This window comes from Arachis hypogaea, chromosome 16, assembly GCF_003086295.3.
Source record: "Arachis hypogaea cultivar Tifrunner chromosome 16, arahy.Tifrunner.gnm2.J5K5, whole genome shotgun sequence".
Classification (NCBI taxonomy): domain Eukaryota; kingdom Viridiplantae; phylum Streptophyta; class Magnoliopsida; order Fabales; family Fabaceae; genus Arachis; species Arachis hypogaea.
In genome coordinates, this window is record NC_092051.1 from 94527711 (window position 1) to 94549505 (window position 21795).

Consider the following 21795-nt stretch of genomic DNA (forward strand, 5'->3'; position numbering starts at 1 on the left):
TAACTACTAAATTATTTATAAATATAAAATATGTATTAAAATATAAAATATATATTAAAAATAATTAAATAATATATTTATTTATAAATATATAATAATTAATTTCTTAATTTGTATATAATATTTTTGAACATACAATGAAACTAAAATATTTTTTAGTTTTTAATTTTTTTATTTGAAATGACACCAGAAAACAAAATTCTTATTTTAAAAGAAATATCCTTTTAAGCAAACAAGTGCTATTTCCAAAGCAAAGGCACAGAAGGAGAAGGACAAAGACTGCAGGGTTTTCTCTCTCTCTCTCTTTCTCTCTATCCATCAATCCAGTTGTTCTCATATTATTTTATTGTAAATATTTCTTTGTGAGGGCTTCTTCTTTTTCCCCTCACTGTCTTGTCTGACTGTCTTTTTCTCAAGTGCTCTCTAGGGCTTCCCCACTCCCTTCAAAACAAACTTTGCAGGCTTTGCTGTCAGAATCCTCTCACTCCCTCACTGCTATCTGCCAAACATTATAAAGGAACCCCACACACCTCACTGCTCACCCCTTTCTTTTTTTCTTTTTTTTCTTCTTCATAAACTTGGTCTTTACACATCCAACGTAACATAACATTACACCATACCTAACCAGAGTTAATTAAATTAAGCCCGCTCCACATAATCGACCAAACTTAAAAGCTCTGGTTTCTCTTTCTCTCTCCTCTCTATTTCTCTCTCTTCATGGACTTCCATTATCTGAAGCAATGGAGAAACCAGGATGAGTCAGAGGAACAACAACATTCTACAAAGATGCCAAAACTTCTCCCACCAGAATCCCATCAACAACAGCCACCATCACCTGCCTCTGCTCTCCCCTTGTTTGTACCTGAACCCAACAGCAAAGTCACCTGCACCCTGTCAGATTCAACACTTGCTCCTCATACTACTACTACTACTACCACCAAATTCCCCAGTAAGTATTTCTTCCTTTTCACAGTGTTTTCCTTTTTCCCTTCCTCCCTTATACTGGAAAAAAAAAGTCAGAAAGTATGATTATATCTTATCTTCTGGCCTTGAGTTGCTTACTTTTCGAGTTTGCTGTTGCTAGCTCCTCCGAGCTCTCACCTTTTTCTTCTTTTGGATTCACCCCTTCTCTCTCTCTCTCTCTCTCTCTCTCTCTCTCTCTCTCTCTCTCTCTCTCTCTCTCTCTCTCTCTCTCTCTCTCTCTGTGCCTTGTCTTTATCATCATCATCATAATCCATTCCATCATGTGTGTTACTGGTTATAGGAATGGGGAGTTACTTCAGCTTGTCACAGTGGCAGGAGCTTGAGTTGCAGGCTTTGATATTCAGGTACATGTTGGCCGGTGCTGCTGTTCCCCCTGAGCTCCTTCAACCAATCAAGAAAAGCCTCTTCCATTCTTCTCCCTATTTCCTTCACCACTCTCTCCAACACTATCAACCTGCAGCTCGTAAGTTCCTAATACTATTCATAACCTCTATTGCTAAAATTGCACCTTTTTTGGTCTTTCCTGTTATTATTGAACACCCCCTAAGGAGATTTATCATCCGTATTTTCATGCAGCATCATCAGTAGCTAACCAAAGTTTACATTTTTGACATGCTTGTGGATTTTGGTACAAATCAAGATAAAGGGTATATTGTGGACATGTTAAAGTTTGTATTTTTGTTGGTTGCATGTGCAGTGTTGCAATCAGGGTACTGGGGAAGAGCATCAATGGATCCGGAGCCAGGGCGGTGCCGGAGGACTGACGGGAAGAAGTGGCGGTGCTCGAGGGACGTGGTGGCCGGTCAGAAGTACTGCGAGCGCCACATGCATAGAGGTCGAAACCGTTCAAGAAAGCCTGTGGAACTACCCACACCAACCACTGGTGGTGGAACTACTTTAGGCGTTGTTTCATCATCTTCTTGTATCTCTTCACCGCCTCTTGCCACTGCCTCATTGAAATCCCCTTTTGATCTCATTCACCTTAATAATGAACGGTAATAATAATAACTATGATCTTCCACTATTTCTGTACTTATAACAATGAGTTATTATTATTGGGTTTGAATGATGGTACTAGACTACTAGCTAGTAGTGTACTGTGCCGTGTGCATTAATTGAATGTTTTACTTTGAAATAATGATAATTAGTAGTAAGTACTATTATGTTCTAATAAAAGGCAATCAGTGTGGTGTACTATCAGAATAAAGTGCAATCAGTGAGTGAGGTTTTGCTTTGGGAAATGGTTACTAAAACTATTGCTTCTATGTGTGTTTGATGTGTAGCAATATGGTGGGACATACTTTTTGCTTCAACAATTTCTGTTTTTACATATTTTCCTTGTCTGTCGGTCTTGTTTCTTAAGATACATGGAAAGGTTTAAGTTTGAAGTTTGGTTCTAGATTAAACAAGTAATCTAATATTAGAGATTGTTTCATTGTTTGTTTGGTTCCTTTGGTTGATTGACTGATGCCTAACTGGTGGGATAGGGGGGCCCGCAAAATTATGTCTCTTTAAGTCTTACGTTTGTGGAAAAAGGAAAAAAAGCCTTAGATTGTGCCTAAATAATCCCCAACCTTTTCTTTTTAGACGAAATATAGAAATAATGTTGTGCTGGTGTTCCCAGAGCCACAATCTTGCGTTGTATGATGTGTGCCCTAGTTGATAATTTTGTTTTGGTTGTGTTGTTGGATGGGCCACTGTGTAGGTCCTCTGGGAGTGGAGGGACCAAGGAAGAAGAAAACAAGAGGGTGTTTGAAAATCAAGATAACCATCATCATGTGGGTGGGGATGGTGGCAGATCAGGTGGGCACATGCTGAGGCATTTCTTTGATGACTGGCCACGCTCACTGCATCAGGACCCTGAAAACGCTGAAAACAATGGTGGTGGTGGTGGGAGTGGGAGGATAAACTCGGCCACATCACTCTCAATTTCAATGCCTGGAAATAATGCTGCTTCTTCAGATGTATCACTAAAGTTGTCCACTGGGTATGGGGAGGATCCGGGTCCAAGAAATGGGAATGGGAATGCAGAGGCAGAGCAACTGCAGTTGAGTTGGGCCGGAGGCTGGAGTTCGGGGAATCAAGTGGCTTCAATGGGAGGGCCACTTGCTGAGGCACTCAGATCATCCACTTCCACTTCATCTCCCACCAGTGTTCTGCATCACTTGCCTCGTGCTTCTGCCTCTCAGACCAGCTTCATTAGCACCTAGTTTTTAACTCAATTGGTGCTCCCATTTACTGTCTGGATCTTTTTTTTTCTGCTTGTTTATTGGGTGGGATTTTATTTTCCACTTTTGTGGCCATTGTTGGACACTGGACATGCTTGTAACACTTTTGAGTCAATCCTATGGAATGCATCTGTTGTTTCCAAGAATAGGGGCATGAAACCTAAGTGGAGGGAGTTCATAATGCGACGTTTCCTCTATTCAAGCCACTATTTACGTATATTGAAGTTAAATCTACGAGGTATTAAATACGAAGAAATTCACAACTTTGGAACAAAAAAACCGATCGCCTGTTAAAATATTTAGAACGTGTAACTTTGCAAATCTAATTAGTGTGAAAATCCATTGTTGCCACTTGGCCAGGCAAGTCCACAAGAAGAAAATGAACGAGGTGAGCGTATTAGTTATTGTTATCTTCAAAAAGATGACACAAGGAAATAAACAGTACTGCGACAGATAAGCAACTTTTCCTTGGTGAACGAATATGATTTACTTTTGTTTGCACAAGCATAAAAGTTTTTGCATTGAACCAATCAAATGTGAAACACTGCTTATTGCTACAACTCAACTAAATGTGACGGAGACATTTACAAAAGCAAAAGCCTCTCGCAAAATTTTTCAGGGTAAGATCCCTCGGTACCTTTGCAATTAGGAACGATTGATTGGTGAATGCTGCTCGGGTACAGTGAGGGTCGTGGACAGATGTTTTGCTGATTCACATTCCTCAAATGTGATACGATCCGTAGAGGTCAAACATAAAACCCTAAAAAGTAAAAACATAAAACTCTGCGTGCTATGCATAATTTTACCTAGCAAGGCACAAGTACAAGATTTTCACGTTACTATGCTGCCTCGCTTAAGATTAAATAGCGGTTCACAATGAACGATATTCCGACTTTTTTACTTCAGCTTCTTAGCTTTTCAGCGTTACCGACAGATATATTTGTTGGCTAGTTTGACTTGGAGTTGTTATCGCATACATGCCATGCAGCACTAGTCACATTTGTCCCAGAAAATAGTCATCAGGGTTCAACTTCTGCTTCAACTGGCTCTGGCTTTGACTCTGACTCTAGCACTTGCTTTGGCTCTGGCTCTAGCTCTGGTTCCATCACTAGCACTTCAACTGGTTTTAGCTTTGGCTCTGGTTCAGCTTCATCTGCGAGGGCATACACCACAGCTGTTCTAGAAGGTGCATACACGAGAAAAGATCGGGGTCGGTCGTCATACCATCCATCCTGTAAGGAATCAAGGAGTTGATGCCCACATGAATATTAAAATCCGTCAACAGAAACACACAATTAGGACAAAACGGAAAACTTAGCGCTCCACACCCAAGCATGAGCACATAAAAGGAAGTTTTAGACAAGTCACGTACAGAGGTGAAGTACTCGGCTGTGGGATTGAGTCTATTGAAGCCACCAAACAAGGGATCATCTGAATCCAAGACAATCTGAGAGCAAGAAAAAACACAATCCATTACACAACATGCTAAACTAATTCTGGAAACATAGTATTTGGCAGAATTTTGATGCCACTGACAACCAGTGCCTATAATATAGCCTTTCTTGAAATGGGAATGTGATATATCATGATACAAGTGCAGAGTTTTTTCTAGCTATCAGAACAGATGTCATATTGATGATACACACGAGACAGAGAAAAAAGGAGCAGAAGGCTTTACTACTTCGTTGGGGACTTCTAGCTCAGTTATTGAATATTCACTAAAATTCACTCATACAAACTTCAATTATTTAAATTTGAGAGAACAAAAATGATTCATTTTTGTAGTAGAATAATATTAACATGCACTTCACCTTCACACTAATACAAAACACTCATAATTGGTTCAATTGAGAGTATACTGTTAAGAAAGGAAATAGTTAATCACTAAACTGCTTTGCTGAATTCGTAAACTAACCAGACAATGATGAAAAGGAGTAAACGACGTTCCTCAGGTTTAAAAAACAGGTGGTAGCTTTGCATTGGTATACACGAGAATTTCATGTTCTAATGCTAGCAACATTGTCAATAGTTTCAAATTATAGGGGTCATATACAGCACCTTTCTCTCTTCCCTCTCTAAGAAAAGAAGAAAGCATAATGCACTTTTGTGGAGGGCCGCTGCCGCCACAGCCTTTCAAGGCAGCGGAGGCCCTCCCCTGTTCCTTCATGTTGTTATATCTCTCCTTTTGTGGTGTTTCTTGTTTTTCCTTTGTGGATAGTTAGTCTATTTTATAGATCTTGGAGAGTACATCAAGGGAAGATTTGATCAAAAAGTATGCTCAGATTTGCTCAAAAAGAAAGGGAAAAAATATTTTACTATGTTGTGGCACTTTCTGTGAAAGGGTGCCTTGGGACAATGGTCGAGTTGTCTCCGTATGACCTAATTAGCCATATATGTAATTAGCAGGTTAGGCTGCGTACATATACCCTTTTGGTGTGGCCCTTCCCTGAACCCTTATCGCGGGATGCTTGTGTGATACTTGTTTACCGGGCTGCCCTTTTTTTATTGTAGCACTTTCTGTGTAGATTTAGAAACTTAAAAAAGCCAAATTTGACTTTGTTTCCACTGTTTAAGATTCTTTGTAACTGAAATTGTATTATTCTCGGGCTTTAGTTCAACATAGAAAATGTCCAACTTTCTTCTTTAGATCTAAATCTATTGTCTTTGTTACTTGTAAATGATGTTTGACGTCTTTTATGAATAAAAACTTATTTCCTATCTATTAAAAAAAATGTTATCAACATTGTCTTGTCAGAGTAGCAGATCATACCTTGTATTTCCCTGGGTTTAAGCATCCAACTCTGTAATCTGAATAGCTGTTGTACCAATGAAAATTGAAGACAAATACAAGTTTGCCCCTTTCGAACACTATAACTTTGTCACCCTCATGTTTCCGAGAAATATATTGGTGCTCAGAAGTCATGAACTGCAAAGTTAAATATAGTTAACTTTCTATAACTGCTTCCCCTAAGGGGATCCAAATTAGATCAAATGCCATAGTACTCTATAAAGAACACAAAAAGAGAGCATAAACATTCCGATAGAACCTGCATCAGAAGAATTAAAAATAAAGAATGGCTCACACATTTGTTTTAAATATTGTTGCCATAGTCAAAACCAACTTCCCACAAGGTAACTCCATTGATGAGAAATAATACAATTAAATCCCAGTAAGTCAGGAAAAAATGAACACTTACACCAAACCTTTCTTCCAGATGCTGCATAGCTTGATCAAATTCTTGCATCCCCCTATATCTAAGATAGTCTGCATCCCCCTGATTAAACAAGGGTATAAAGATAATTTTGTTAATCTTATGAACTATTTTCTTTGAATCCCCCACAAGGATAGACAGTGAGAATGTGCACAAGTAATGTGCGTAATGTGGATACCAGGAACTTACCAAGTCAAATCTACGCCTACATTTATCATAACTGTAATTATTCCCGGGAATTACTGCACCAGTAGGAAGATGTTGATCACCCCTTGGAAAATCAATCCATTCTGAACAGAAACAACAAAGAGCAAAACCCCTTTTCTTGTCAACATTAAATGCAACTGCTGCTCAAATTATTTTTAAATCCTTACATTAATAATGACAAAAAGCAATTCCCATATGCTTACCAGGATGGCCAAATTCATTCCCCATAAAATTCAAATACCCTTCCCCACCAAGACCCATTGTGATAAGCCTAATCATCTTGTGTAGTGCTATACCACGATCTATGAGAGGAGTAGATGGTCTATCTAAGGCCATGAAGTCATACATATCCTGAAGCAACCAAACAAAATATTATGAAAAAAGTAGCTAAAACACAGCAATGTATAAAACAAGGGTCCTTAATGATTTGACAAGAGAATTGAAGGATGCCATATTAGATTCCTATAAGCTACAAGAATTGTCCCCAATATCAGGAGTGTAATGCAAATGCAGATGATAGATTTCCACATGATTTATATTCATCCACCAATTATTCGTTTATGTATAGCAGCTACAAATAAAAAGAACTCCCAATGCAGTATATGCACAGTCAACACTCAACTGGATGAAACTCCATTTTTTTATCTTTTCAAAGCAAGCAGTTCTTCAGAATAAACATTTTCAAGTAATTGAGAGAGACAGTATATGGAAGAGCTAAACACCTTGTCCATCAACCAAAATGCAATTGTCTTGTCCCCAACCAAAGCTTGGTCATGACTTTCAGCATATGCTACACATTTTTCTAGCCACCTTCTGTTTGTGAGAGAGTGAACTATATCACCCATTTCCCAGTCTTCATCTTTCTTCCTACATGAAAGTGAACATGGCCGAAATCAGACATAGTTTTTTTTTTTTTCCAACCTTGTAATAAACCATAAGATGACGATGGCCTATAGAGGTGGAATGATAAAAGAGACACAATTTGACATTGCCTAAAATAGTAAAAATGTTAAGACACGGGAAGTGTGCATTTTCCACATGCAAAGTCTCCGCTTACACTCTAAGGAGCTTAGTAACATTGTAAGTGAATGACTAGCATTAACTTCAAACATAATCACCCCAGTTATGTTCGATTACTCCTTACAAGTAGAAAGTATCAGCAATTAATTATTTGACTTAAGAATTCTCCAAAGTACTAACACATTCCATGCATTTGCTGATAACTTAACCTGTGTCATATTTGAGTTGCTTGTACTATGGAACTTCAGATTGATACTCTTTTCTTTTATAGACATTCCAATTGGGATTTAACCTAAAAGGTTATTTCATAATCCAAATACAATACTAAACAAAGGATTAAATAATCCTGGTCTTATTTTTCCAGCCGTTCTTATGTTATTTTTATCATTTTACAGCACCAAGCCATGTCTCTTTCAGTTTCACGCAAATTCATCATATACTTTATATGTAAGCATAAATATCCACAATCAACACTACTTAAGAAGGAAATTTAACATGTCGGGTTCCAGATTAAAATAAAGTTACTTGAGAATCTCAATCCACTTGTCTGCTATGGCCATGTGCAGGCGGTAGTCAAAGCCAACCCCACCATCTTGTGTAGGAAGGCAAAATGTTGGCATTCCACTGACCTGTAAATGAAAAGATAATTGTAATGTTAACCGCAGTTTTCATTGAGTCAAGTAGATGATTCAGCCACATTATTTTTTCCAGTTATTTTTTACTGCCATTGGGTTACTTACAGGTTTACCATTGACAAATAATCAAGTTTTGAGCAGTGGCAAATGCTAAACTCAAGTCACATTTCAAGCAGGGCATAACAGAAGTAACATAGTTTCTAAGCTGTTAACAAAATTTTAAACATACGAAAGGTTAGCATACATCTTCACCAATAGTAATAGCTTCAGGAAAGAGCCCATGAATGACATCATTAACCAGCATCAGGTAAACCACAGCATCAACATCAGTTGCAAAACCGAAGTACTCATTGTAATTTCCAGTAAAACCAACCTGCATCATGAAAACATGTTATTTTGTAACATATGCTGAAGAACATGGAATGCTTTTTCTTTAAATATCAACCTCCTATCTATTAGTTGTTTAATACAGTTCCCTTTGTATATCTTGTACTTATTTTCTTTCTTTTACTTGTTTCATATCATATATAACCAGAAGCCAGTACTATTCAATGATTGATTCCAGATCATTTCTTCTACTATTGAACTGAACTGAACAATGAGAGGTGACTATATATTCTACTTTCAGTTGGGCCCTGTCATTTTGATTCTCCCAACAAGGAAATTTAACACTATATTATTGAAATTCAAAGCATATGTAAATATTCCATTCAATAATGATGAAGTAAAAAAAATTATGATCACAATTATTTCCAAGCCAAGAAAGAAATTCAATAGCAAGACGAGGCTAAGACATTCTTCACAACATAGGCAGTGTAGCATAAGCAAACAAGCTAATGAAAACAATAAAGGTCTCCAGTTATCAGCATTGTGGAGAAAATAGTCAAAAGCCATTATATTTTTCATTCACATGGTGGTCTAATTATCCTTCATGATAATAGTCTATAAGTAAAAACAGAGACAAGTTAACCTAAAATGTTGAGACAAAGACAAATCACAAAAAAATCAAGTATCACATACCCCCAATCCATGATGAGTATACATCATTGATGTGACACCATCAAATCGAAACCCATCAAACTTATATTCTTCCAGCCACCATCTTGCATTTGAAAGCAGATACCTTAGAACCTATATTAAGAATTAACAATATGGCATTACTCTGCAAGGGTAAATCATAAGGAAAAATGCTGACAAAAATGTTAATGAATTCTGTGCAGACAGCACTTACCTCCCAGCTTCCATAGTTAAAAAGACGAGAATCCCACATCCAATGATAACCTCGTGACCCACCATGGAAGTAATGAGTATCAGTTCCATCAAACATGTTCAGCCCATCCAGTGTATTATTTGATGCATGACTGCATTCACAATATGTTGGTTGTATTAGCAGCAATTTTAAAAATATGGCACAACAAGATCATGAATGTAACAAAATCCATATAATGATAACTTGAAGAAAAGGATGAAAGACAAGATTCATAGATATTGATCGAAACAGAATATTAACATCATTTACCTATGTACAATATCCATCAGAACAAGCAGGCCTAATTCATGGGCTTTGTCTATGAGAGACTTGAGATCATCCGGAGTTCCAAACCGGCTGCTAGGTGCAAAGAAATTTGTAACATGGTACCTGATTCATGCATAACAGCTTTTTAACTATCAGGTCATCAATTTTTAGGAGGAACACAATAAGAGACAAAATAAATAAAATATAGCAAAAATGGATGTTATTCTTTGAATCACAAGCCAACAGCAATTTGGGATAGGGAGAAGGGGAAAAAGTTGGCAACATCAGATTGCACAAGAATTACCCAAAGCTAGCATAATAAGAATGCTCTTGAATAGCCATAATCTGGACAGCATTATAGCCAAGCCTTTTAATGCGAGGTAGCACTTCATCTCTAAAGTTGACATACGTATTGATTTTTGGTTCCTGCACCTCAAAGTCGATAAGTTAGTTGTAAAGAACAATTGAAACTCTACCGATGCACTTAAATTTTGATAGATTTAGTCTTTTTTTTTTGGTGACTAGATAGATTTAGTCTGACATTATGCAAAACATTCAGGTATGCAAATAAGATTGACAGCAATTATCTGAAAAAAGACCAATGCAATAAAAAATCATCTAATGAGTTTTCATTTTGAAAAAAACCAAAAAGGGTAAAGCCCACTGCTTGTTATAATATGCTTTCTCTTAGCAGCTACCAAAGAATTGGCTTACTAAAATTGTTTTTGTTAATTTGCTAACGATAAGATTATTTAACTTCACGTAAAAAATACATGAAAGAATTGTGGAGCAAGTATCAATTTGAAGTTTGACATATTTTAGATACTCTTCTTTGATAGTCTTGCAACATGGATCCTCAAAATGTCATGAGATCAGTCCAGTACTCCAGTCACAGTTGCCTCAGTTTAATAAAACTTGGTTGTGGATGGTGTCTAAAAATTAGACTTCCTTTACTCATTCCTTAAGAAAAGTGTAAAAATGCTCACCGAACTACTCATTCCAACATGTGATTCATATATTCTAAGTGATTTTGGTCTCTTTGGCTGTGGATATTTGAAGACATATTTTTCCTGCATAGAAAAGAAAACCAAAACAAATTTAAAACAGGAATGCATGACTGAGAAATCAAACATTATTAGTTCAACAAACTTTTTTCAAAGTAGGTTACCATATACATAAGTCAATGATTACTAACACCTGTATGGATAGCTAAGCATACTGTTATCACTAAATGATTATTTTCGTTTCATTTACTTAAGAGTCTATTACCATAGACTAATTTTCATGACACATTTGACAAACATGGTTAAACTGAACATTGCAGTCTTGTCTACCATTCTTTTTTTAAGGCACAAGAATATGGCATTATACTTTAAGCAAAGTACATCTCATGCGTTCGGAGAAGGGGGCTTGTGAAATCTTTGGCATATAATGTTAGGTATCTAAGGAAAGTGGGAAACTACGCCTTAAAAGCTAGCTGTTAAGGGGGAAGAACCACTCTCCTTATATACAACATCAAGCATCCCATACTACTAGATGTGGGACTTCGAGCACCCATAATACCCAAGTCCCTAACAATACACCGGCCCTGAGAGCCGACGTCCACGGCGGCTTCACTCTATCGACACTGACCCAACGGTATCCACTTTGCTACGGTCTATCAGTATTCGGTATTCACCTTAATCCAGCCTATAGGTAGCCCTTTCTATGGCGCCGACAACCACGCTCTGATACCAGTTGTTAAAACTGGTACCAACAGAATGCTCTCACAGCACTCGGTAAAACAAAAAAAAACAAACTGAACAGGTTACCCTTTAGGCAAAATACTCTCAGCTGGGATTTATTGAATGGAAATGCAGAATTACAATAGAATAGAAAATGATAGCAGAGGAATTTCGAGAGTCCTCTTCTCTCCTAACCTAGGCCTTTCCAAATCTTTTCCTCCCTCAATACCTATTCGGTTCCTTCTTTTATTGCCTCACCCTCTCTCTAATCGAAATCTTCACAATCATGCAGTTCCCTGATTCTCCTCTGATTGATTCAATCAGTTATTGCCTCCTAAAATCATGCAGTCCCTGATTCTCCTCTAACTGATTCAATCAGTTATTGCTTCCTAAAATAAATCAGTTATTTAAATCAGTTATTCCTCCCTTTCCTTTATTATTTCGTCTAGAATAATGATAAGGTAAAGGGATTATTATCTTCCCTTTTTTAGCTGCCTGCACTGCTGACTCAGCATTCTCCTCAGGGTATGTAACATATAATAATAAGAAAACATCAAGACAGAGTGGCAGATCAGCAGTGGCATACAATACTACAAACTTGTCTACCTCTTTGCATATCATATTATAATACATTATATTATAAAAGTAATAAAATTTTCCTTGAAGAACGATCATATATCACCCAAGCGAGGGAAAAAATACAATTCCATTCTGTAACAAATGCTAGAATGGAAGGGGGGAGAGAAACTACATTTTTCATTTCGGTTGGCATAAATGAAAGAGACATTGAAACCTACCTCTTCTGGTGGATCATAGTATATACCATTATATGGAATTTCACCAGGAGCCTGTACAGAGAACTTTATCCAAGCAGGGATTGAATCTTTGATTCCAGACGGAGTTTCCATGCGGATCTACAAATGTGTTTTAGAGATAGTTAGTTCACAGAATAAACCCACAACCATAGTTCAAGCCATCTATCAATGTTTTTCATATATGGTACCCCACTTTTTATACAAGTTTTATAAGACAGATAAAGTTGGGTATTACATTAGTCAAGGATAAGATATCCTCAAAAGAAATAATTAATATTAAAATCAAAGGAATGGAGAAAGATGCCGAAGTTAGCCAAGTCACCAATCTTCATTATAACCAGTCATTTGATTAAATGCAGTTAGTGAAATGCCTACTTATATGCTGACAAGGAGTTGGATGCCATACTTTCTCTAAAGTCACTAAGATGATGCTAGCAAGAATAAATAGTAAAGCTTCTTCGGAACAAGACAAAGAAAGATCGTTTCCACAGAGCTTATTATGCTACACTGTATACTGCACTGGAAAGGTAAAAAAAGTTTTCAACGAAGAAGGTTCTTGAAGCATCATCAATGAACTTGTAAAATTGGTCTAATCTCAGGTAGATAGGGGATTTCCTAAAGATAGCATCCCTAATTTATGGATAAGAAATGCAGAAATACCTCAAATTTATTTATTTATCTTATTTTTTATTTTGTTTATTTATTTATTTTAAGAAAAGAAACTAAATATCACTACAGAAGAGATAAGAATCTCTGTACATCAGTAAGATCAATACGTTAATCTCCTGCAGTTATTAATTATTTAATTATTTATTTTTGTCACGCAATTTCGAGTATACATAAATGCATAGGCCAGATTGTCAACATTGAAACAAACTCAACAACACATCACGATGTCTGAGCAGTTAAGTATTGCAGACACTAGCACCACCGCATGAATCACTAAAATTTCTTTTGTAAGCTTTTCAATAATAGGGGATAAAATTTCATACATCCTTCAATAGTTGCTTCATTGCTTTTGTTATAACAGAATTCTCATTCTTACATGCAAGGGTTTTGTCTAATCACTTGCAGTAATTTGCAAGAAAAAAGATATATAAAGTATAAACATACAAGTAAAGATTATGTTTAACTATATTTCACATATTGTAATATTAATTGTTGCTAATTGGGATTCAAGATTCATTGCCTACACAATTACTCAATTTGCCAACATTAAAAGAATAACAATTGTGGGCCTAGGCCTGTTTGAAAGTAATAAAGCCATTTGTTGATAGTGAATAAAGTAAAGATCACAATCAATTAACTAACCATACAATGTTAAGGAGAAAAACTACCTTGACTCGAGAACCATGAGGAATTGGCAGTGAACCATCCACATTGTTTGGCAAGAAGATCTCCCATACACCAAACTCATTCTGTATATATATATATATATATATATATTTGGAACAAAAAAGGCAGGAACATTTAGAAAGGAAGAAATTAAAGAAAATACCAAACAACTCATACAAGGAATGAATAGGAAAAAGGTACATCAGGTAGCGAGGAGGCATATACACTAGATTCTACATCAAACGTCAGGAAAATATTTGGAAGATAAAAATCCTCAAGTTGGTAAATCTGTGCTACACTAGTTAGTTAGTCATTACTTTATTCATGACAGAAGCATCCTAAATTGCGTGTATAAACTTCAAAGGATGATTACAGATAACATACCCGAGTCATTACATCTGCATTTGGATTCCAGTTGTTGAAATCTCCAATTAATGCTGCTGACTGAAAAGCATCCAATAATATCCATAATTATTTGCAGTGGAAATAAAATACCAACTATATATAGGATTGATACGATTTTCTTGATAGTTTAAAGTCAGCAAAATCCAAAACTAGATTATCTACAAATATTATTTGAAGATATATAATGTATAGAGTAGGAAATAGGAAGGACATGAGGAAAAAGACATCACTGCTTCAAAAATTGTGTTAATGCTTCCTAAGGTAGATCTTGAAATTGATCTATAGAATGCTTTTAACATTTCTTTTCTACCAAATGAATGCAATCATAGGTTCAGTAAATTTGAGATTACTATCATAATTATATTGACAATAAGTCAGCAACCATAAGTATAGTCAACTCTATAACTCTAGTATAAGTATTGCCTATTGTGCAAGCATGGTATAAATGGCAAAGGAATAAAGAGAATAGTTCAACGAAGCAACTCACAAGCTCCAACACATCCTAATTAACTCAAATATTATATGGAAATGTTGAAAGCCGTTGCAATTAACTTATTGGGTGCACTGAAAACCCACAACAGTATTTCGACTAAAATGTATAGTAAAGCAGAAAGTTGTTTTATGATATGAAACTCTAGTGGCTCTGGACTCCCTTCAAAGCTTATGCTTAAAAAGGATACAATTACAAAAGATTTTGATTCATAGAAGAACTAATCTTGATTCAAAAAATTAAGATAAAGAAAATACCGTTGCTCCAGGTGCCCACTCTCTGTAAGTAATGCCTGTAGCACTGCAAACAAAGTTTATAGTTATTAAGTTTTGGCTAATATTTACTGCTAAATTATCTTGTATTACCTCTAAACTCTAAAGTACATTGTGGACTCAGACACTCAGTCATCTAATTAAGAACCATCTCTGATATATATATATATATATAATCTGCATTGTAACCTGTGTCATTGTGTGTCCATGTTAAGTTAAATTTAGTTCTTGGAACTCTATATGTTCCTCATTTTGACCATTCTTGCCCCTATTCCTCTATAAGAAGTTCAGAACAAGGTGATCTGTGCATTATTGGGATCTTCTTCTTGAATAAAAGGCATGTGTTAGATATAATCAAATGCTAGAAGCATGACCATGAAACAAGGATTTCATTGTTAAAAAATTTGAAAATTTGGAGTTTGGTAGTTCAAGTCTTGGGAATTTCTCGTATCATTAGTTAGAGCAAAAATTCAATACTTTATTCCCTATAAAGGTTTTACTTTTGTTGCCCCTTGCAAGATTTCTTGTTTGAGTAACACATTCAGTCAATCACCATAAACAATGGAATGCAAGGCACAAAATGACATGATGTATTTAATAGAACATATGTTTGGTAATTGTTTTTAAAAAGAATGGAATGGCAACATAAGAACTACTGGAACCCTCTTTGCATTCACTTTTCACTCCCTCCAAATTGAAGAGTGAAGAAGGGATTTTACTTTTTAAACGATCAGAGGTCTTTCCCTTCATTACATAATCAAATCAAACAACAAAGTTTTCACATGCATTCTTGTATTCCATTGTTAGCTTTTGTTTATTATTCTATTATTGGTGATTGCTTTTCAATTATCTTTGAAGCTAAATTCCCAAACATACCCTTAATGTGCCATCAGTAATTCATGGGGGGAAGTTGTTTGATGTGAGCAGCATTGACCTCTAAAAGTAAGTGCAATGTAATACCTGCGGGTGAAGCCAAATTTTTCATAACCACGAGAAAATGCATCCAGACCACCTTCATACTTGTTAATTTCTTCATGCAATCTCTTATATTGTCCATAACTGTGATTTGAGACATAAGTATTTCAAAAAAAAAAAAATAATTAATGTTCCCATTTAGTTACAGTACCTAGTATTCAGAGGTACAAAAATTAAAACATGCACAGTTTAGGAACAACAAAAAACAGCATATCAAACCATATGTTAATCATCTTCCCGAGTGTAAGCAGAAATGAAAGATAAAGTATTTGAATAATTTAGTAATGGCAGTAAGAAAAATATCTATAATACCAAATGCAAAAGAACTTTACATCTACCAATATCCAAGCCTAGATAAATTACTTTGAGCCACGTCGGCCCATAATAGGGATACACCTATCCTAGTTCTAATTTCTTCATTACAATACCAATCTAGTTTAATAAAATATAGGGTCAAACCAGATCAGTTGACGTAACAAAATATTTTCAAAGGAAATTCCAACACAAAGGAGATAATCGTTTTTGTTAAAGGGTAAACACTAGAGGCCAAAGCCCAAAAAATGCTGCCTATTTATCCATCATATTCTTTTGAATCACAAGTTCGTACAGTCAATAATTACTTCAAACTATTTCTCTTTCAATTTCGATGTGCATCAATTGCAATAGCTCATACAACAATAACAATAAAGACTTATCCCACTTGGAAACTGGTAGAATCAGCTAGACATATCAATAAACTAATAAATTTTAAGAAACACATGTAAAAAAAAAAAAAAAAAACTGTGTAATGCAAAAACAGTCAGTGCTTCATGATCTGGAACCAATTTCCAAGCATGAAACCCTAGTAAGATCTCTTCGACATGTCACACATTGAATTGCAACAGGAGATACTAGCCAATGAATTTAAAAGATTCGGGGACTTCATAGCGTTGTACATCTCACCCTCCAACCTAGCCACCCTCATACATTGTAATTTTTTTTTTTTCCACATAACAACATGAAACATGAAAATGAAATTATCAATAAAAGGTCAATATAGCCTCATTATTAAAACATTACACATCTTCAATCCCTACTCCATTTAAAACATCAGGTACTTGTTTGACCTATAAGAATATTGGTCAAGAAGTTAGCTTACCGGAAGTCAAGATGAGCACGGTGAGCTTGCAAAGATGGATCAATCTCATATATTTTATGACCAGTGCCAGGTGGGGCAATGATCTTTGGTCTAGCTTCCTCACTTTCGACCTTCACTTTCTTGTTTATAGATACTGATGTATTCTCAGCTTGAGTATTGGTGTCAACATCCACATGTGATGACAAAACATGACCTTGCCCATCCTTGTCATCTTTGTCAGTGCTAACTGCTTCATAATCAATTTTCTCACCTTTCATGGTTAACTCTTGTATTTTCTGAAAATGCACAACAATGTAAAGAAAAGTATCATTTCCAAGAAAGCCAATTTATAGATAAATAATAACGAACAACCAGAAATTGTCAATCCATAACAAAAAAGCAGCATTCGTACTAGGCATGCTGCATATTGAAATACAATACAAAGAATATGCCTACATTCAAAGGCTAAGAATATTACAAATGACTTCCGTAAAACAGTAATAACATCTCCAAAGGGCTCCAGAGCAAATTTTCTTTCAAATGATTAACAATGATGTGCATACAAATAATTACCACCCAATTATTCAAGAATAAAGACAAATTTCAATGTTGCTCCACCTTAAACTCAGTTCATCTATTCCATTAATCCAAAAAATCATCATGCCTATTCTGTTATTAGTTCCATTAACATCCTCAAAAACATGAAAAGCATACAAGAATCTGGATCATAAAAATACTTTCTACCTTCACTTCTGTTTTGTATATGTTCACAGTTTAGTAAGTAGATAGTTAACTTTGATAACAGTATATTATTCAGAAACTCCATTACATTTTTACTAGACACAGCAAGAAAAGTGAATAGCAGTTATATTCCTCTTTTTTCCATATATAACAATGAAGTTTATCCATTCTCTTCCACCTCCAGATTTTTCTCATAGTTAAAATCAACAAATGACGAGTACAGTGAAACTCAACCAAATGTAACATTTTTGGCATAAAAAAGAAGCACACATTTCATAGATACTCCAAATACACGACAACAAAAAGCACCTGCGGATCCTCTGAAGTTATATCAGGAGCTTCAACTTCATCAGTCGTGGTTGAAGAGTTATCGTGACCTTGAGGAATAAGTACTTTATCAGATTCAGCAACCGTGGAAGATGACAAGTCAGAATCATGGGAACATTTTACAGCGAGACTTTTCCCTGAAAAAGCGAATGTACATCAATGAGGTGTGTTCATGCCTGTCAAGTATTCCTGGTTCTGCATGCCAGCTAGAAACTTTACATTCATCCCATGAAAAAGATATTATCACAAGGTTGTGTTTTCTCAGGTCAATGTTAATATGTTGATGTATAAGTAAACTCATAAATCATTGAATATTGATAGCCATTTTTACAAATCAACTGATGCTAGTTTCACATTGTTATAATGATTCGTTCAATCATTACCACTCTAATTACATACTATTGCCCTATACCAAATGTTCCAAACCGAAAATCAGGAATAGGAATTGGGTCAAGCATCAGGAGATTATCTAATTCGGTTAATGAGACAAAGGAAGAATTTGATGGCCTTTCTTGGGCCCATCTGGTAGAGGCAAGCGGAAAATACCCCAAGATCAGTCAAGGGACCTCCGTGGGAACTATTCTCTCTTATCTGGATCGGGGTCTAAAAGGTGATTTGATCCTTTCAAAAGTACCCCATACAGCATCTTGGAGAGTGATACCACTGTCCTTGTGGACACTCTGCTACCATGTCAAACAGCTCATCTGCCTCCTAGGGAACCAACCCAGATACACCAATTGCGGAATCATTCCCCGATAGCCCAAAAGTGTAAAAGAACAAAAGCTCTTCAGCCCGTATGACATGAACTTGTCCCTTCTACAAAAGCACTAGCAACACACTTTATGTCCTCACTAAAGTTACCAACCAAGAATATCTTAATATTGTTTGTCTCCCTAAATACATACTGCGCACAGTTAAGATTCAATTCATATTCTCAACAAACAATGAAGAGTAAGGTAGCATTACAGCAGGATTTGGTTACAACTTTTACACATTTTTCTAAAACAAAAATATGCAGAATAAATTATTGGCAATACAGGTTTACAAGCCGAACTTGTTGCAAAAGAAATATAGAAAATCCAATTACTTTCCCCAACATTGCAGCTGCAACTGAAAGAAACAAAAGATATCTACAGTGAACCTAAAAGAACGCTATGATTATTAACAACTGATTATTTTATATTCCATCATTCTTGTTCAAAAACTGCTGGATTTCACAGATATGTTAATTTAACGCGGAAATACATACAAAAATTATCCAACCAGTCACACAAACACAATTATTCGATCCAGACTCCAGAGTCCACAACATTTAGTATTCTATTTCGTAACAGATGCATCTTGCATGCAACCGCACAAAACAGAGCAACGCAAAAGTCGGTCTCCACTCAGCCAAAGCAAACGATGTCATCTAATGATCTAAATTTGGTGCTTCACTCATTTACCGTTTCCTATTCATCAACCGAACAGTTTTTCATTGATTCACAGCGTAACTACCGGGGAAAAAAAGAAGAAGAAGAAAGAACTCACTAATCAAAGTTCAAAAATAGCAAGCACTCCTCACACAACTGACAACTCCACAAACAAACAAAAAAACGGAACCATCATAAGAATGAGAGAAAGCTTATTTACGAGAGAAGGAGTTCCTGTTCAGGAGAAATGAGAACGAAGCGCTCCTTCGATCGTGGAAGCTCAGCTGCGACGATTTCTGCAACGAAGGAACCGAGGGGAACCGAATCCCCGAGACGGTGTAAACCATTTTCCTCGATCACTAGGGTTCAGATTAGGATTCAGAAAACAGAGTGTGCGTGTTATTGAGTGGAAGAAGAAACGGAAAGAGATCCAGAATCGAGAGCTGTGAATTTTTATACTACTTTATAAGGCGAGAGAAGCGTGACACTGACCACTGACTGGGTTTGGGTTCGTGTGTGTGTGTGTGTGTGAGATTTCCTCTTTTGAAGCACTAAATGGAGTTTATTAAGTTTAATTAATAATTGGGAGATGGATTTGTACGGTGAAGAAGTGGCACTATCTAGAAGGCAGGTAGCGATGAAACTCAAACGAAGTGATGGACTGTTACATGTGTTGCGTTTGCGAGTGCAGTCAAGTGTTGCATGATGATTGGGATTATGGGGCCCACTGGGCTTATTGTTGCTTGCAATTTCTGATCGTCCATTCTCTCCTTAAACAAGTAAACATGGACCAGCTTCGGATATGAATTGATAAGCCATGAACGTCGCATATAATTTCTCTTTTATTTTATTCTTTTATTTTATTCTTTTATTTTAGACTCTGTTTTGTTGTGTAAAAGGAAAAAGCACACGGGAAAGGTTCCTTTTGAGGTGAGTTAGTGAGTATATGCCCCTACTTCCCCTTTTGGAAAGAAATGCTGAAGTGGAATGGAATTAGTTATAATATTTAATATTTAAATTAGAAGCAAAGATTCTAACCTGTTATTAAAATATAATTGCAATATTAATACTATTACTGCTTAATCAAAATAGTAATAATAATTATGATTGTAGTATCAAATGATCAAATGATTATTTATATACCAAGGCAGACGCGATAAGCATATAATAATCTCGATGTAGGCCCATGATGTCTGCTCATTAAAACAAATATATCCGGTCCATTTTCAAAAGTTTCTTCGCTCGCAATTACAAAGGTTTGGGAGGTTTGTTTTGTAAAAAAAAAATGATTGAAAGGAAAAAAAATATCAGGAATAATTATTCAAACTAGTTTTTAAAAATTTTAAAAGTGGATATTTTAATTTTTAAAAGAATTAATATACGGATTAATTTTTATCGTTTTTTTTTTTTTTAGACATAATAGTCTCTAATATATTTTTTAGCGTGACTTACTAATAGAAAATATTGAGTTGCCACGTTAACTTGTACACATAGCAGTTAAGTGTCTATATATGCGAGAAGGATAAAATAGTCTCTGACTTTGTAATAAAAAATGACATCGTATTAATAATGGTATGAAACGATGTGTTTAGCACCCAGTAGCAGCACTAAGCATAGCAGCAGCACTTGAACATTTCCTTTTTGGTGATCCCAAAACCCTTGGAAGCTCAATGAAGCAGTAATAATGACGAAAGTAAAATCGAAGGAGAAGCCAAATACACCCTTCTCGAATCTGCCTCCACCATCCTCGACCTCTACGCCACCCCCAGAGGATGGATGCAGGTTGCCATCAAGCACATCCCCATCAACCACCTTGTCATTGACGTCGACCTTGTTTCCATCCGTGGCGCCATCGCCATCCAGGAGGATATCACCAGGCCCAAATGTGAGCCGCATCAAGAAGCTCATGACCGACTACGGTTGCACCGCGTTTGACGTCATACTCAACGACAGTTCTTCGAATATTGGAGGCGCTTGGGTGTAGGAAACCATGTCCCAGAATGCCTTTGTCATCAATGCCATTAAGCTCGCAACTCAGTTCTTGGTTATTGATTTCTTATGTCTGATTTTGTTTTTTATTTTTGGTGTGGTAGGTTTTTAAGTCGCATGATTATAATTCTATGCTGTATTACTTGAAGCAGGTGAGTGATTATTTTGTTTATTATTTTGTATGTGGTTGAGTTATTAACTGAGAATTGCATTTGAGGATTTTTCTTTGCTAGTGTGGTTACAGTTGTTTGAGAAGGTTCAAGTAAAAAAGCCAGCTGCTAGTCGTTCTGAGTCAGGTCATACAACGACATTTTTTATTACAAGGCTAGGGATTGCTTTGTCCTACTCACATACGTAGACACTTAACGGCTATATGTACGAGTTAATATGC

The 21795-nt window shown here is 36.1% G+C and overlaps 2 protein-coding genes across 2 annotated transcripts; one reads left to right on the plus strand and one right to left on the minus strand.

Moving 5' to 3' along the window:
* The first annotated feature begins 326 nt into the window (after positions 1–326).
* Positions 327–3358, plus strand: LOC112754476 (growth-regulating factor 3). Its single transcript, XM_025802128.3, has 4 exons — positions 327–949; positions 1265–1447; positions 1682–1979; positions 2690–3358. Exons 1-4 carry the CDS (start codon positions 718–720, stop codon positions 3192–3194), a joined length of 1218 nt encoding a protein of 405 aa, XP_025657913.1. The 5' UTR covers positions 327–717; the 3' UTR covers positions 3195–3358.
* Positions 3359–3702: 344 nt separating this feature from the next.
* On the minus strand, positions 3703–20102 carry LOC112754475 (1,4-alpha-glucan-branching enzyme 1, chloroplastic/amyloplastic). The gene is made up of 22 exons (XM_025802127.3): positions 19636–20102; positions 17986–18140; positions 16957–17231; positions 15804–15902; positions 14829–14871; positions 14061–14120; positions 13679–13759; positions 12324–12440; positions 10789–10872; positions 10107–10228; positions 9806–9925; positions 9518–9647; positions 9307–9417; positions 8531–8659; positions 8177–8280; positions 7354–7498; positions 6835–6982; positions 6614–6714; positions 6410–6487; positions 5983–6138; positions 4585–4659; positions 3703–4444 (listed from the first exon to the last, which is right to left on the minus strand). Exons 1-22 carry the CDS (start codon positions 19760–19762, stop codon positions 4232–4234), a joined length of 2673 nt encoding a protein of 890 aa, XP_025657912.1. The 5' UTR covers positions 19763–20102; the 3' UTR covers positions 3703–4231.
* Between the last annotated feature and the right edge of the window lie 1693 nt (positions 20103–21795).

Excerpts from the sequence above, each read along its gene's own strand:
- LOC112754476 (XM_025802128.3), top strand. The coding sequence starts at position 718 with ATGGACTTCCATTATCTGAAGCAATGGAGAAACCAGGATGAGTCAGAG. Across the intron at positions 950-1,264 it reads TACTACCACCAAATTCCCCA|GAATGGGGAGTTACTTCAGC; the intron begins GTAAGTATTTCT and ends TACTGGTTATAG. Across the intron at positions 1,980-2,689 it reads ATTCACCTTAATAATGAACG|GTCCTCTGGGAGTGGAGGGA; the intron begins GTAATAATAATA and ends GCCACTGTGTAG.
- LOC112754475 (XM_025802127.3), bottom strand. The coding sequence starts at position 19,762 with ATGGTTTACACCGTCTCGGGGATTCGGTTCCCCTCGGTTCCTTCGTTG. Across the intron at positions 17,232-17,985 it reads TAACTTCAGAGGATCCGCAG|AAAATACAAGAGTTAACCAT; the intron begins GTGCTTTTTGTT and ends GTGCATTTTCAG. Across the intron at positions 14,121-14,828 it reads AGTGGGCACCTGGAGCAACG|TCAGCAGCATTAATTGGAGA; the intron begins GTATTTTCTTTA and ends GATGCTTTTCAG.